This window comes from Protobothrops mucrosquamatus, unplaced genomic scaffold (assembly GCF_001527695.2).
Source record: "Protobothrops mucrosquamatus isolate PMUCROS unplaced genomic scaffold, P.Mucros_1.0 scaffold781, whole genome shotgun sequence".
In the NCBI taxonomy this organism is placed as follows: Eukaryota; Metazoa; Chordata; class Lepidosauria; order Squamata; family Viperidae; genus Protobothrops; species Protobothrops mucrosquamatus.
The window spans coordinates 345,880-363,766 of NW_015387049.1; the positions used below are offsets into that span (position 1 = coordinate 345,880).

General features: G+C 42.7%; 1 protein-coding gene across 1 annotated transcript in view; it reads right to left on the reverse strand.

Annotated features, from left to right (window-relative positions):
- Positions 1-17,887, reverse strand: part of RPS6KA1 (ribosomal protein S6 kinase A1) — a 39,198-nt gene that overhangs the window by 15,622 nt on the left and 5,689 nt on the right. The window contains exons 2-11 of the mRNA XM_029284637.1: positions 15,764-15,880; positions 15,537-15,618; positions 15,132-15,212; positions 13,515-13,594; positions 11,247-11,353; positions 8,887-8,924; positions 8,604-8,746; positions 2,393-2,463; positions 954-1,042; positions 541-605 (exon numbers count right to left, since the gene is read on the reverse strand). Coding sequence (XP_029140470.1) covers positions 541-605; positions 954-1,042; positions 2,393-2,463; positions 8,604-8,746; positions 8,887-8,924; positions 11,247-11,353; positions 13,515-13,594; positions 15,132-15,212; positions 15,537-15,618; positions 15,764-15,880 — 873 coding nt within the window. The remainder of the gene's footprint in view (positions 1-540; positions 606-953; positions 1,043-2,392; positions 2,464-8,603; positions 8,747-8,886; positions 8,925-11,246; positions 11,354-13,514; positions 13,595-15,131; positions 15,213-15,536; positions 15,619-15,763; positions 15,881-17,887) is intronic.

A 17,887-nucleotide genomic window follows, 5' to 3' on the forward strand; every position in this document is an offset into this window, starting at 1 on the left:
AACTAAGGAGAAACTTCCTGACAGTTAGAACAATTAACCAGTGGAACAACCTGCCTCCAGAAGCAGTGAATGCTCCAACACTGGAAGTTTTTAAGAAGAGACTGGACAGCCATTTGTCTGAAATGGTATAGGGTTTCCTGCCTGAGCAGGGGGTTGGACTAGATGACCTCCAAGGTCCCTTCCAACTTTATTATTATTACTATTATTATGATCAAAACCGCCACGTATTTACAGCTATTGCAGTGTCCCAACATTTGTGACGTTCCCACTGATGTCCAACAAGCTATCAATGGGGGAAGCGGGATTTGCTGAACAGCCACATTATTCTCTTAACAACTGCAGTGATTTGTTTAACGGTGACACAAAAGGTTGTAAGATTGGGTGTGACTCACTTAGTGATGACCTTGCTTACAACACAAATTCTGATGCCAATCGTGGTCCTAAGTTGAAGATCACCTGTATTGTCCTGGGGCTGAAGCCTGAATTTTAAGATCTTACCAATTGAAACAGGAAACAGAGCAAAAACAATTCTATACTCACATTCCAGTCAATGGTAGAGTAGAAAGAGTGACGTTTGATTTCTTCAACACCATCTGAGCCAGATCCTGCAAAGTAAGGTGTGCTCTTTTTGACAAGTTCTACACACAACATAGAGTTAAATGCATACAGTAAAGAACAGGGGTGGGCAACTATGGCAACTTTATGACCTGTGGCCTGCTGGCTCAGGAATTCAGGGAGCTGAAGCCCACAAGTCGTAAAGTTACATACATGTCCACCTCTGGTAAAGAATGTGTCTCTCCACCCAGCAGCAAAATCCTATTTGTTTGTGTCCTGCGATTCAACATCTTGATTGTTTTTAGTTTTGACAAGTTTTAACAGTATTGTGCTATGCAGAAAACCTGCTGAAAGAGTCATGGATGGGCACAGATGCAAAGCTAGCACAAAGGTCTTACCTAACCTGTTGATTGGGTTCCTCTTGAAAAGGGCTCGCAGAAGGCTTTGGGCTTCACAGCTTAGAAACTGGGGCATGCCCAGCTTTGCTCTAAATGAAAAGATATATATGTACACATGAGACAGCAAAGGGGGAAAAAAACCCCACAGCATTGGCACAGACTAGCCAAGAGGTTCCAAATGATACCCCTCAAAGGCATTTCTTAATACAAAGCAGGGGCCACTATCTATAATCCCTGGAACAATTTCATCTCTGAATCAAGTGATGGTTTCCACCTGTTATCAGAGCTAGGCAACGTTTGGGGCCCACTAGGGATTGTGAAAGTCTCTTTTTATATTTGCACACACACACACACACACACTTTATCCTGAAGTGGGGAGTTGAAGGGGAAGGAGTGGCAGAACCTGAGAGTTAAAAGAGGGATCAGCCGAGAATCCCTACGTAGCCGCAAGCGAGCTAAGTCCAACCTTCCTTGAATTCCACTGACCCTTATCTAACTCCAAGCAGGTGCTAACCATGAGTTGAGAATATTCCTGGGTATAGCAATAAATCAGCTTGTTTGGACCTTCATGTGTGGACCTGGTCTTTCACTCTGACTTTTGCCTATTCACCTAATGGCTTCTATGGCCAGGTGCATCCAGTTATAAAACAAATATTTTGGTGGGGATACTCAGATACTCACCATCACCTTCTCTCACGACTCCAGGATGGTTTCTATATCTGTGTCAACTTTTTCTTCTTCTGCCCCCCAACCTCCCCCCCATAAAACTACAAAGCACTGGGCTGAGGGCACCTTCCAAGTTTGCCTTCTAATAATGTCAATATAGTCTGTGGGATCCAACACATTCTCAGAAACAAAAACGATGCTGCGAGGGTTTTGCAGCCTCACTTCAGTAAATAAACACATTTCCTGAAATTAAAGCCAAGTACAGCAGAGTCTCTAGCAGATGCCAAGGCACATTGGCATCCATAAGCACCCTGATGCCTACGTCTCTCCCATGCTGCTGTGCAGCTGGAGAAGATTACAGCTTGCCTCCATATGTCCAACTTCTTATGAGAACTGAAATTCAACATATTTAAAGAGCACTGGATCAGCACAGTTGGAATGAATTCACCCTTTGGTGACCATGAGATTGGCAGTCAATAGTTCAGAGGGGGGGATATGGAGATTATATTGGCTTCTTTTAAAGATTATATTGGCTTCTTTTTATATTGGCCTCTCTTTTTGGTGTTTTGACAGTAGCCAGGATGGTCAACAACTTTTTCTTTTTAACTATAGATCATAAAATCTATTAAAGCTCAGAGGGACAAGTATAAAAAAAGCATCAAATAACTTCATCAGCTTGGATCTCTTTACAAATAGACACTTTCCAAGGCAATTCACCAACCAAGGGTCAACCTGAGGCAAACCCTCTCCAGGATCTGCATGCTGAGACTCACTTGAGAATGAGTGTCATTGTTTCCTTCCTGTCCTTTCCTTGGAATGGCAAGGCCCCTGTCAGCATCTCAAACTGCAAGGAACAACACACAAGAAAATCAGTGAGCCAGGCAGTTCCAGCAACAGCACTCACCATTGTTATTTTATTTAGAACACAGAATATAAAATAATAGGGTTGAAAGGGAGCTTGGAGGTCTTCTAGTCCAACCCCCTGCTCAAGTAGGAAGCTTGATACAATTCCAGACAAATGGCTGTCCAGTCTCTTCTTTAAAACCTCCAGTGATGGAGCAGCCACAACTTCAGGAGGCAAGCTGTTCCAGTGATTAATTGTTCTCACTGTCAGGAAATTCTCAGCATCTAACCCCACTGTCCTTATTTCCAGGTTGGATCTCTGTTTAATGATCTTCCACCCATTATTTCTTATCCTGCCCTCTGGTGCTCTGGAGCAGGGCTTTTCAACCAGTGGTACGGGTACCACCTATGGTACATTGGCACTCAGCAGGTGGTACGTGACCATTCTAGAAAAGTGGTAGCGGGGGAGGGGAATGAGCTGAATCAGTGGCAGCACCGCACAAGCCTGAGTGAGAGATGGCTGGAGCTGCAGGGCTGTCAGGGCTCAGCGGAAACACCAGGATCAGCGCCAGACTCCAGCTGGAGCTCGGCACTGATCCTGGCGCTTCTGCTGAGCCTGAAGAAGCACCGATCAGCTGGAATGTTGCAGCATCTCCAGGGTCTTGTGATTTACATTCAGATGCTTGGCAACTGATTTATATTTATGACGGTCACAGTGTCCCAGGTTCATGTGAAGTGACCAAAACCTGCTGCAACCACTCAGCAGACGGGGGGGGGGGAACCAAACACCCCCCCACCCCACCCCCACTGCCAATCCTCAACAGAAATGCTCACAACAATGAAAACCTCAGACGGAAGGAAGAGCGCCGCCGAGCAGGCAAGCAGGTGTCTTGCTCGGCTGTGGCTTGGGGGGCACTTTTTTCAGTGCCATTGTAACTTTGAACAGTCACTAAGCGAACTGTTGTAAGTCAAGGACTACCTGTACTTTATGACTTTTTTCCTTTTTTTTTTTTTTTTTTTTTGGTCATCAAGTTTTTGACACCTTGCTAGGCGACTGGTGGTACTCGGATGTTGCCATATCCTAAAAGTGGTACAATGGGTGAAAAGGTTGAAAAGCCCTGGTTTAGCTTACAGACCCCTTATCATCTTTGTTGCTCTTCTCTGCGTTCTTTATAGGATCTCAATATCTTTTTGTATCACAGGGACCATAAGTGGATGCAATATTCCAAATGTGGTCTCACCAGTGCATTTCCTTGTTTTGATTTTCACATCCAAGGTTGCTTTTGCTACCCAAGGAAGCAAAATGACTTCACCCTGGCTAACCAGGTGGGAAGGGCTCTTCTTACTGGTCAGGACAAAAGCAGACCATGCCAACATGCAAGACATGCCTGTAGCATCGCCTTCGTTTGCCGTTGGTGGTCTATTTGCATTAAGCATCAGTCTCCTTAAAATAGTTAAGCATCTAACCCCAATTCTGTTTGCAGAATTTTCATGAATGTCTCTCCCTGGATTTCTCAGGGGACCCCCTCCTGCAAGGTTAGGAAGGAAAAGGTTAGGCAAGAAGGCCTCAAGTGACAGGAGAAAAAGAAAAGAAAAATGAAGTTACAGAAGACCAAGCTAGGACAGTTAATTCGGAAATTAATTTGAGGGTGGACTTAAATGTGTCAGGCAGTGAGAAAGATATGGAAAAATATTACTGGATACAGAAATGAAACCGAGGGATGTTTTGCTCCTTAAAGGAGGTATACAATTATTGAACCAGAAAAATGATTTGGATAACTTTTTGTTATTGGATTTATAAAAGAGCTCTGTTAAGGTGTTGAAGGACTTTATGAGAAGGATACGTTTTACTCATTGGGTATACAAAAGAAGCTTTAAAAGATTTTTGGTTTAAAAAAGGATTTAAAAACAATATCTGGGATTATTTTTGAAGGGGTTAAAAATGAAGATTCTTAATATTTCAGGGAAGGAATACAAGGTGGGCTTATTCGATCAAGGTTAAAAGAGAAAATATATTATATCTGTTTTCCCTTTCTGAGCTTTTACTCAAAATAGAAGAAATAAAGAAATTACAAAGAATAATTAGGTTTTTGGATTTTGTTTTTAATTAAGATATGGATTACCAAGTTTATGTTGCATTTAGAGAAGGCAAGAAACTATTAAAATTGTTTTTATTTGCTGGAATGAAAGAGGAAATTACTTTTTTCTTTCTTTCTTTTTGTACTTTTTGCAATTTATATTAGCTTTTGTTTTTTTCTATTTGCAATTCTTAATAACATGATTTGAGATGCAATTACGCAGTCCAGAGATTGCAGCAAGTGTGAGAAAGAAACTCAAACCACCACACCTTCATTTCCTTCAGTATAAGAAAGGACAGAGAGAAATATTGATAGACTCTTAAGATCCTGTTCTTTTCCCAGTAAGTAAAGAGGCATTGCTGGAATCCTTGTGGTGTCTGCTTATTGACCTGGCCTCCCTCGAAGGGCTGGCACCCTGAGAACTCCAGAGAAGTAATCTCTTTATCATTTTCCTGCCTGGGTGGAAAACAAAGCAGGAAGTCGAAAATGGCAACATTCTCCAAGCCAAGGATCTTCAAACTTGGCAACTTTAAGACTTGTGGACTTCAACTCCCAGAATTCCTCAGCCAGCCCTGGCTGGCTGAGGAATTCTGGGAGTTGAAGTCCACAAGTCTTAAAGTTGCCATGTTTGAAGACCTCTGCTCCAAGCCTAGGAACAGGGACATATTTCTTACTCGTACCACCCTTAATTTGGGGGAATGGCTACAAGGAACAGCTGTACTTCACTTCACTTGTCTTCTTGGACCTTCTGTGCACAAAGGGGCAGCTGGGTATGGAGAGCATCTCTTCCACTCAACCAAGGCCCATTTACAGGTAGTCCTCGACTTACAGCCACAACTGAACCCAAAATTTCTGTTGCTAAGCGAAACATTTGTTAAGTGAATTTTGCCCCATTTTACGACCTTCCTTGCCAGTTGCTAAGCGAATCACTGCACTTGTTAAGTTAGTAACACGGTCGTTAAGTGAATCTGGCTTCCCCATGGATTTTGCTTGTCGGAAAGTCGCAAAAGGTGATCACATGACCCCGGGACCCGTCATAAATATGAGTCGGTTGCCAAGCACCTGACTTTTGATCACAGGACCACGGGGATGGTCCTAAATGTGAAAAATAGGGATCAGTCACTTTTTTTCAGCGCCGTTGTAACTTTGAACGGTTGCTAAATGAACGGTTGTAAATCGAGGACCACCTGTACTACTAAGGAGCTTCTCCTCCATAATTCAAAGCCAATAGAAACGGATAGTTTCAAGCCAGGCCACTTTTGCAGGTAATCACCACAAGAGGGCAGCACGTCTTCAGCTAAAGACCATCCTTGCTTGGACTGCAGGTGTTTTTACAAAGCCAAAGGATTTCCAAACTCTGCTGCTTTTGAGCTGATTTCAGGGGATCTCAGGTGTGGTGTGGAGGATCCCAGGAGGACCATCCAGAGAGTTTAAAATGCCTTATTGGAGCAGGACTTCCACGTCACTACCCAGACCTGTTCTAATGTCTCATCGGTCTAACTCACTGGAAGTCACACTCTTAATTTAACATTATCCCTCAAGACAGAATGGCAATGGCTTGTTCTTGTGGGTGGAGGGCATGTCTTTTGTGTTATTTATTTATTAAATTAAACTGCCCACTGTCTAGTTTAACGAAGAGAAGGACGAGGGGGGACATCATAGCAGCATTCCAATATCTCAGGGGCTGCCCCAAAGAAGAGGGAGTCAAGCTATTTTCCAAGGCGCCTGAAGGCAGGAGAAGAAGCAACGGATGGAAACTAACCAAGGAGAGAAGCAACCTAGAACTAAGGAGAAACTTCCTGACAGTGAGAACAATTAACCAGTGGAACAACCTGCCTCCAGAAGCTGTGAAAGCTCCAACACTGGAAATTTTTAAGAAGAGACCGGACAGCCATTTGTCCGAAATGGTATAGGGTTTCCTGCCTGAGCAGGGGGTTGGACTAGATGACCTCCAAGCTCCCTTCCAACTTTATTATTATTATTATTATTATTATTATTATTATTATTATTATTATTATTATTGAAGCGCTCTCTGCAGTTTGCACTAAAACATGCTTAAAAATACAAGTTAAAACATATGCAATTTAAAAAAATAAAATACCGTGTAAACTAGGCAGCTGCAAGGCAGTCATTCAAACCCTAAAGCAAGATGAGTTAAAATACAATTAAAAGCCCATTAAAGAAGCTGGGAAAATAGCAAAGTCTTGACTTGGAGCCAAAACAATGTGGTGAGCTGAGCCTCTCTGTGGAGGGAATTCCCATAAATGGTGTCCCACCACAGAAAAAGGTCTCCCCCTTGTAGAGATCCACCTCACCTCCTTTGGGGAGGAGATCTGGAGAAAGGCCACAGAAGCTGATCTTAAAAGTCGGGGGCATTTCTTTCCTGCTCCAGGATTACAGCCGGATCATATCCTAGTGCAGGGATAGGCAACCTCAGCTCTTTTATGACTCATGGACTTCAACTCCCAGAATTCCTGAGCCAGCATAGCATAGCTATGGTTGCCTAGCCCTGTCCTAGAGAAATGTTAAGCTGCAGGGTGGCTTGAGCAGTTTATCCAGAGCAGAGTTTCCTAACTTGGGAGAATTTGCAGGTGTGTTTAACTTTCGTTCCTAGAATTCCCCAGCCAGTCTGGCCATTGCTGACAGTTTTAGGAGTCACTCCATACATCTGGAAGTTGCCTAAATTGGGAAATACTCATCTGACAAGTTTCCTGAGGGCTCTTAGGATTTTTTTTCTTAACAGGAGTGGTAATTTATAAACAAACTCCATAGCCTCACGTGGAATGCAGAGATGACCCAATGCAACTGATTTATAATTGCTACAGATGGTCCTCAAGTTACAGTGCTAACCAAAAGTTGTGATCTTTTTTGCCATGTTTGTTAAGCAAATCACTGCAGTTAAGTGAATCACGTGGTCATTAAGCAAATCTAGTTTCTCTCATGGACAGCTTGTCAGAGGCCTCCCAGGAAGGTCGCAAATGGTGATCATGTGATCCCGGAATGCTGCAACTATCACAAACACATGCTGGTTGGCCAAGTGCCTGAATTTTAACCATCTGATCATGGGGACACTGTGACAACCATAAGTGCGAGGACATAAGCCACTGTTTTCAGTGCGGTTGTAACTTCAAACGGTTGCTAAATGAATAGCTTTAAGTCAAGGATTACCTGCATAAACACGCGTCTCTTGTTACAGCAGCCCAGCTTACTGAACTAAAATTCCCAACATCCCTAGGAAAAACGGTCCACAAGGAGGCGGTTTTGACTGTCAATGGATGCCTCCCCCTGGCCTACAATTTGGTTAGCTCCATCTTGGACCAGGAAGTTGGAAACAACAAAAACTGCAGAAGCAGGACAAGCCAAGAGCAAAGCAGGCTGTCCAAAAAACCCACACAATGTTAGTGATAGCAGTAAAAGGAACACAATATGCCCCCCCCCCCATTGTATCATTACAAGCCCCACAGAAGATATTTTTTGGGTAATGTATGCCCTGGCTTGCTGAGCAACTAACTGCCAAGGAATATTCAGAAAGGTATTTCCATAGGTATGTTAACTAGCAGTGACAGGATAAAATTGGATTTAATTTACCATCCATTTGTCAAACCGCTAAAGATTGACCAGCCAGATCTGGGAAGCAGCAAATGCCTCTGCAATCTTTCAAGCCTCTTGTGACACTGATGAATGCTCCTATTGTTGACCAGTCAGTGCTTGAGAAGATGAAAATTAAGCAACGCTACCCCTCTTGGACCGAAATCAATTTATTTGCAATACGTTTCCCAACCTGGGTTTCATACCAAATTAGCTTGGGTCACCATCCCTGAATAGTCTTCTCCAATCCCCCTTTCAGGGCAAACAGTGATCCAAGAGAAGGTCTCCTCGGTGGCAATGGTCAACCTCTACAGTGGTCGTTTTCTGATTCCAACGCACTTGCTAGTGGACATTTAGCTTCGAGGTTTCCACCTGCTATACGACTATTTCTATTTTATCTTTTTACTAAAGACGTGGAGGCTGCCAGCTCTCTGGGAGCATCTGAGGTAGTAGCAAACCGACAGAGGGAACTTACCATTAACACTCCGTAGGACCACCAGTCTGCACTCTGGGTGTGTCCCTGGCGATTCACTACTTCTGGTGCCATGTACTCCACGGTTCCACAGAAAGAGTAAGCCTTCTTCTCGTGATCAATGGCTTCTTTGCTTAAACCGAAGTCTACAAGAGAGACAAGAGTTGGGGAGGGAGCAAGGTCAATTGATGGTGGGGAATGAAGAACACCAGAAAAGAAGGGAAATGAAAGGTAGTCTTTTTTTTTATCAAGTTCAAGAAATAACAAGAAACAGGGGAGTGTATACCTGTAAGTTTGATATGTCCTTCATCGTCTAGAAGAATACTGTGAAAGAAAAAACACAATGGAACACAACAAATAAGGTACGATAGAACAGCTGAAATAAAATCAGGAAGTAAATGCAACTAAACATTGGCTTCCAAAGCAGAATGCAACTACATTCCTAGAAGACCGAGATTAGAGGTAAGCAATATCGCTAGTCTGAGCCTAATCTTTGAAATCCCTCATGAGGGAACTCACATTTTCAAGCTCTCGACCTGCTCTCCAGTCTAGGAATCCAATAAAGCAACAACAGGTGGACCAGGTTCAAATCTCCCTTGTGTCACAGAAGCTCTCTAGGGATTTGGGGCCAATCTCTCTTAGCCCAAGAGTCAAGGTGGTGCATTGGTGAAGATGTTGGACTAGGAGCAGGGAAACCTGGATTCTACAGGTATTCCTCGACTTACAACCATTAGTTTAAAGACTACTCAAAGTTATGATAGTGCTGAAAAGAATAACTTATGATCAGTCCTTCCACTTACAACTATTGCAACATCCCCGTGGTCATGTGATCAAAACTCAGGTGCTTGCAACTAGCATGTATTTGTGACAGTTGCAGCATCCTGGGATCACATGATCACCCCTTGTGATCTTCCCAGGGTATTTCCAATAAATCAATGAGGAAAGCTTAATGACCAGGTTGGAATCATTTAACAACCATGGCAAAAAGGCTTGCAAAATAGAGTGCAACTCACATGTTGACCACATTGCTTAGCAATAGAGGTTTTGGTCATAAGCCAAGGACTACCTATATTCACTTTACAGCCATGGAGGCACACTGTGTGACTTCAGGCCAGCTTCTCCCTCTTGGTCCAAAAGCCAATATGGCAAAGATGTTGGATTAAGAATGGGAACACCAAGGTTTAAGTTCTTTTCCAACCATGTAAGGACCCAAGATGCTTTTGGCCAGTTGCAGCCTATATCACCTGATATAGGTTAGTGTAGGAGAAGGAGTGGCAGAACCTGGGGGCAGAGTTAAGAGGAATCAGTCTAGAATCCCTGCATAGCCACAAACTATGTCCAACCCCCTCAAGTGCCATTTACCCTACTCTAACTCTAACTCTAACTGACCATTAGTTGAGGAGGTTCCTGTGTATAAGCTGTTTAGCAATAAATCAATTTAATTGGACCTTCATGTGTGGGTCTGGTCTTTCATGCCGGACAGAGAGGGTGCTATGTATGCCGCCTTTAACTCCAGGAAGACTGGGAAAGGTGGAATACACATTTACCAAGCACATAAATAAAATAAGGAAATAAGAGGACTTGTCAATAATTAGGATTAATCAAAAATCTTTGCAGAGGAAGAGTGAAGCAGAGCTAGAAGGCAGAAGGTTGGGGAAAGCTGAATGGTGCAGGAACTAACACTTTTTTTTCCTAAAGATGTAGGCTTGGCTTGCAGGATGGAGAATTTCACTTGTATTTTCTCCACTGGGATCACAAACTGGGGTGATCCGATACATTTTTGGTTTTGCAACTGGACTGGCTGCGGCAGTTTGGGCCACAATGGAGCTAATAGAAAGTGGTTATATCATAATTTGGGAGGTGGACATGGTTAAAGGGTCAGGGCCCACTACTCAGTACATCTCTCAGGAAGCCCCAAAGTAATACAATGATATCACTGGAAAGGGCAGAAATAAAACAAAATAAAATATTTTAGCTTTTTTTGCACAGGGAGAGGATAGAGATGAGAAAAAAACTGAAACATATGCAGTCATAGACAAAAAAAAAAGTGAAAAATGAGAAGAAGTCACTGAAGAGCAAATCACTCCGAGCACCTTGAACGCCCCCCCCCTTTTGGGGTGATTGTTTATGTCCTGGAGGAGTTTATGTCCTGTTTATGTCTGGGTAAGACAGAAGTGATTTAGCCCCTGTAAGCCTACCTTTCTTAAAAAAAAGAAAACAAAAATGCATTGACAAAATTGAACATTTAGCGACCAGATTACAAGGGTGTAATCTCTGGCTTCTGGAGGGCCATAATGGGATGCTGGGTAAGGCCTAAGGTTGCCCAATTCTCATGCAAAGCATTGCATTTCACCAGCATTGTTATTGTAAGCCGAAACCACCCCAGAGAATTATGTTGTTCTCTTAGATTCCTTCTAGCACTGATGACATTACCTAGTTTGGTAATGAAACGTCTGCAAGAAAACCACCAAGCTCAAAGAGCAGCAAGGGCCCCACAGTTCAACCCTGAGCTACGAACTATGTCGTTGGGATGAGTTAGGGGTCTCTTGAGTGTCCACTGAGTAGGCCCATCTACAGCCAACGTGTATTTGCCACCCAGTGAGATATCCTGGAGGACGCCAGTCAATGAGCTTCTGGCCTGCATACTTCTCTGGCTTGAGGTCCCTGTACACGATTCCCAAGCGATGCAAGTGGCCAAGTCCTAACGCCAGTTCTGCAAGGTAGAACTTCACATCTTCCTCTGTGAACATCACCTGAGAGGAAAAGAGAACTTGCCCGTTCAGGTCAAGCAATACAGAAAAGAAAAGCAAGACTATCTATGTGCAGATAGTCCTTGATTGACAACCATTTCTTTAGTAACTCTTTGAAGTTACAACGGCACAGAAAAAAAAGTGTCTTATAACTGTTCCTCACACTAATGATCATCGCAGCATCCCCATGGTGATTAAAACTCTGGCGCTTGGCAACCGACATGAATTTACAAGGGTTGTAGCATCCCAGGTCACATGGGATTACATTATGTAATCTTCCCAGCTGGCTTCCAACAGACAAAGTTAGTGGGGAAAGCTGAATGTGCTTAAAGATCTCCTGATTCATTTAACAACTGCAATAATTGGCTTAACCCACTATGGAAAAAAAGGTCATAAAACTGGGCGCAATTCATTTAACAATCACCTTGCTTAGCAATGGAAATTCTGGTCCCAACTGTGGTCATAAGCTGAGGATTAGTACTTCACGAGGGTGTAGAACCGGGGTCTTCAAACTTGGCAACTTTAAGACTTGTGGACTTCAACTCCCAGAATTCCTGGCTGAAGAATTCTGGGAATTGAAGTCCACAAGTCTTAAAGTTGCCAGGTTTGAAGACCCCTGGTGTAGGTGCTTGTGTGTGCAGGACCATATACAGGAAGGGTCAGAAAAGTCAAGAGGGCAGCTGTGACTGCCAGAACAAAACCCCCTGCTTTCTTACGTACTTTGTAGAGTTGTGGTTGTCAGCTTGACCTTCTTAACCCTCCTCATGATGTCTGCATCTGTGACTATAAGGCTGTTGAATAAACGATGATTCTGTATTTTGAGTTGAATTCTGCACTGTGAGAATCCCTTTCCTCTTTTTTTAAAAACAATGTTCTTGACCTCCCTATGTGATGCACTGATTGGATTAATCACAAACCCGATTTCTCAGCAATGAGAAATGTAATTGGGGGGGAGGGCAGGCTGAGAAGGGCAGAATTCTTAGAATACAGTTATTTTCTGGAACACAAGATCAAGATTTGCATACAACTTTTTTGTTGTTGCAGAAACTGGGTTGTCTTTCACCAGAACCTGTGTCTTGCACCCTGGACCCATTGCCAGCATGATTAACTCGAGAACCCATCCCACTCTGTCAAAGTTCTCTCTCCATCTCTTTTCTATCTGTTTTGTTAAAGCTACTTTAGTCTAATCACTTGCCTCTATTTTACCGGCAGGTGATAGAAAATGCATCAATTTTAAAAGCATTGTTAGAAGTTGCTAAGCAGCTGGAAAGAAGGGGGAGAACAGGATAAAGAGAACAGAGTCTTTATTGAAAGCTATTCTGGTTTTTCCCTAATACAAGTAAGTCCCCAACTTATGGCTGCATTTTGGGTGCTCAACAATCAGTCCCCATTTATGTCTGTTGTAGCACCCCGCAATCACGTGACCGTGATTTATGATCTTTTTGACAGAAATCAACGTTTACTTCCAGTTTCAGGCAACAACCACCCCATACCAAATCATAGGCTCGCTTAATGACCATGGTGTTCGCTTAATGACTGCTGCTAAAAAGACTGTAAAATGGGTCTGGTCAGGTGGTGACCTGCTTTATAACTATCATGATTTACAATCGTAATTGCAGGACTCAATTATGGTCATACCTCAAGGACCATACGGTACCTCCTTGCTCAGATGGCCCTTTCTGTTATGCTATCAGGACCCCCCTGCATTTGCTGCCCCCTGCCCAGCCCCAAGATAGCCAGGTGCTGTGTATGAAGACTGTTAAGCAGGCACTACTATTTCTCAGTCCTTTGGCTGCACTTGAGGTGATTTGATACTATAGCAGTCTATCAAGCCACTTCTGAATGCCAGAATTTCAGAAAAGCTTAAAGGCTCAAAGTTATTTTTTTTTTTTTGCAAGGGAAACACAATTGAATTATTACCAAATAGATATAATTGGAATTGAAGGAAAAGTATTCATTCTATTTGTGATTCTCCCCAGGCTGGCTGAGGAATTCTGAGAGTTGAACTCCAGTCCTCTTAAAATTGCCAAGGCTAGAGGACACTGTTCTGGTCAATGGTGCCAGTATCCTGACAGTGATACAAAATGTCTATGTTGTCTACATTGCAAATCCCACCTCCAATATCCAATAGCCAGTAAGTCATGTGGCATGCAAATACACTCACCTCTTTGGAAAGGCGCATGAAGAGGTCCCCTCCTCTGAGAAAGTCGAGGATGAGGTACACTTTCCCTTCTGTTTGGAAAGCTGGAATGCAAGGCAGAGAACAGAGGTCAGCATTCCCTACATAATTGGGGCAGCCTTCTGGTATGGTGGCCCTGCATCATGGAAGTTGGGGAAGGCCGAGTCAGCTAAACTTGAGGCATTCTTCTCTACACTGGATGGCTTCCAGATGTGTGATCTTCAACTCCCCAAATCCTCAGAAATGGCTATGCTGACAGGGGCACTCTAGGAACTGAAGCTCATAGTAAAAATACATCAGTGATGCCATACACACAGTCCTCGACTTATGACCACAACTAGAACCAGAAACAACGTGGTTGTTACATTTGTATTGTTCTATTACAGGAGTGTCAAACTCGCAACGTCACATGATGTGTCGCGATGTATCGCAACTTTTTTGCCATTGCCGGCAATGGGATGGGCGCGGTTTTGCTATGATGCATCTGGCCTGCGGGCCGGCAGTTTGACACTCCTGTTCTATTATCTTACTTTTGTTCTATTTACACTCTTTTCATTTCTTCCTTTTTATTGTTCTAAGCCACCTAGAGTAGCCCCATGGCAAATAAATTTAACAAATAAATAAATAAACGAGTCATCACATGACCGCACCTGATTTTATGACCATTTTGCTGTGGTGGTTAAGCTGATTGTTAAGTAAATCTGGCTTCCCTTGTTGACTTTGCTGATTGGAAGCCAGCTAGGAAAGTTGCAAATGGTGATCATGTGACCCTGGAACACCACAACCATTGTAAATACAAGCCAATTGCCAAGCACCTAGACTGCAATCACTGACCACAGGGATGCTGCAACAGTCATCAGTGTGAAGACCACTCATGTCACTTTTTTTCAGCACTGTTGTAATTTTGAACAACTGCTAAATGAAGGCTGTAAGTCAAGAACTACCTGTATATATGATGACATCATCATGCAAACATCATCATTATAAATTGTGGTGCCTGTGGCAAGTACTTTAGTGTTAGTATGACAAGGTTATTTAAGCTCATGTCATTTGTTCCTCCTAGTCCCACATCCAAAGATGCCCATGTGAGCAGTTTCTTTTATACTTTTAACCAGCTTTTGTTGGAGCATATTTGAAATATGTATTGCTTTGCATGGAAAATTCCTAACATATTAATTTAGTGCTTTTAACCTTCTAAATTTTGTTTCTAAAAATTGTATTAGAGTACATGTGTACTTGCTTGAGCAGAAAAGCAGAGCACACTGACCCAAAACCTTTTCTGCATACTATATAAATCTTGGCAACTTTAACACTTGTGAACTTCAAGCTCCCAGAATTTCCCAAGAATTCTGAGAAATTGTGGGAGTTGAAGTCCTCAAGTCTTAAAGTTGCCAAGTTTGGAGACCCCTGCAGTCAATAAGTAAATGCCTCACCCAGGAAACCAGGTGAATCTATGCTCGCATGATTTGAGAATGTTGAGTAATTGTCATCTTTTTAGACCCTGCTCAGCAAAGCCCCACAAGGTAGCCTACAAAAACAAAATCACCTCCCTGTGACTTATATTGCTCCCCCAAATCAGAAAAAACAAAGTCTTGTACTCACCATAATGGAGTTTCACGATGAATGGGTGGTTTACTTCAACAAGAATATCTCTTTCCATTTTGGTCCTTACACGATCACGCACTATCAACAGAGAAGAGACCAATTCAGTGGAGTAGAGCTAAAAAAAGGCACAGCACATGAAACCCAAAGCCTGCAACTCTTGGGCTATATCAGTGAAGCACAGAGGTCTTATAAGTTGATAAATTGTTTAAGAAAACATTATCAAATAGAGGCTTGAGCATTGTTACTATGCTGGCTGAGGAATTCTGGCAGTTGAAGTCCACAAGTCTTAAAGTTGCCAAGTTTGGAGACCCCTGGACTAGAGGAAAACCCAGCTAATGAATGTCCCTCACGTATTCTGCTGGCCAATAAATCGAGATTCATAAGCCTGTAGGACCACCTCACCTTTCAGAGTTGCCTTCTTGAGCACCTTCATGGCATAGAGGTGGCTATTATCTGGTGGGGTGATTTTTCTGACAAGGAAGACCTGTGCAGAAAAGGTCTAGATGAGAAACAGCAACACATCCAACAGAATTTGGGGGGGGGGGGGGAAACAGAAATGGGAAGTAGTTTTGGAGCTATGCAATGTAAGCACACATAGTTTAAATCAACTATGAAATATATAGCCTCACCTTGCCAAAAGAGCCCTGTCCAAGAACTTTAAGGAGCTCAAACTGAGATGGGTCGGCCTTCTCGGATCCTTCTTTCACAAGATACGTGATTGTATATTCTTGGATAGAACCTTCATTCTGAATGTGAAGGAAGAAAAAGGAAAACAAAAACTGGGTAAGCAAGGCACACACCACATGAAGACAATAACTGCAAATAGAAAGAGAACAAGCATCCGAAGATGCACATTGGCTCCATGCTTACAAAAAGTATGCAAATTCTTGTGACCCTAAGAATCAGCCAGATGTTAGTAACAATACTTACCTTTATAGGCTTGTAGTGAATTGATTGAACTTGTGCGTATGAAAACGCTCTGAGCATTTAAGAAAAGAAGGCAGGAATATTCAGTGATAAATGAGAGACATATCAAGGCCGAAAGAAAGCACAAAGGCAGATAAGAGGAGGGGGTGTCATCTATTTAGGTTACTATGCGACCCCTTCTGCCCACAGGCAAACAGGAACACGGTGGTTTTTTTTTCTTTTAATGAATTCTATTTTGCATTTCTTTAATTTCTTCAAGTTCAGGGACCAGGTGCACTATGCAAAAGTAGGTAACAATAAGGTGCAATTAGAATTAGAGGGCACATAGGCTTAACGCACCAAGCTGCAATTTTAAAACAGGCTTAGGTAAATGCATCTGTTTCTGTTTCCCTAGAAAAGGTTGATATAAAGCTTAAGTGGGACAGACCTCTGACTGTGGCACAACATTTAGAAAGGGCAATTTGGGGAAGATTTTACTCTTGATCAGAATCAGTAAAGTTGACCAAAAGTTTGCCTTAAACCTACCACTGAAAAATGTTATTGGCACCAGATACAGCAATGGTGTGGAAGGTCTCTAGAGCAGGGGTCCTCAACCTGGCTGAGGAATTCTGGGAGTTGAAGTCCACAAGTCTTAAAATTGCCAAGGTTGGAGACCCCTGCTCTAGAACAGGGGTGGGCAACCATGGCAACTGTACAACCTATACAACCCAGAATTCCACAGGTCCTATAGCTGCCATAGTTGCCCATCCCTAGGGCTATCTTTGATTCCAGGTGGTGAAGCCTAGCCTCATAGGCTGACCTGGCAGATGGCTTCAGTTTCTGAAGAACCCTGAGTGATTAGATGTCCAACTAAAAGGTCCTATAATGCCTCAGATCAGTGGTGAGATTCAGCTGATTCGCACCACTTCGGCAGAACCGGTAGCTAATTTTTTGTTGCCCAGGCCCAGAATGAACTTCCGGAAGCAGCATCCACAAAGAGAACCGGTTGTTCACATATTTGAATCCCACCACTACTTTAGATTAATGTCATGTCTGTGGCAGTGTAAAAAATAAAAATCAGATCATGTCAGGAGGAGTCAATTCGCTGATTTCATTATGTGCCATCACACTGGGATTGTCCTTTTCAATAACATAAAAGATTATCCTGGAGAAACTCTATCTCCATCTGGTGGCTTTCGGGCCTTGTAACAGTGGAACCATTGCTACAGTAATTGAGTCCCCTTACTCTTCTGCTGGTTGTCCTCTTTATTTAGTTCTATTTTTCCCAGCATTATACACTTCTCAAGAAAGGAAGGACTTTCAATAATGTATACAAAATATGATAATTTGAAAATAGTAATTTATGCCTCACGCGAGAGCTATGGACTGCTTTGTTCTGTGAGCCATTTATTTATTTTTTTTCCTGGCTATCTATAGAGTTCTCAGGAGTCTTCTACAACACCAAAGTTTAAACAAGTCAATACTCTTCCTCGCCAGCTTCTTCAAAGTTTCACTTTCACTTCTTTTTCAATGTCACAACTCAAACTGATGCCTCTGTGATTATGACCTTTGAAGGTATAGAAGCATCACAGCATCTGAGTATCTTCTCCAAGGACTTCATTGTTGTCCTTTCAAGTGCTAGCCTGGGTAAAGCTTAAGAAAGATGATCTTGATGAAAATATGGAACAGCCATTTCCTGCAACATTTTTTTAAAATCCAGAGCAACAAGATAATATTCAGAAGCAGCTCAAACAGAGGCCTCCCTGATTTACTGGAGTATAAAAAAGGGAAGGAGGTATAGCACAATCATACTTACAAGGTCCTGCTATTATAGTAAATGTTAATAA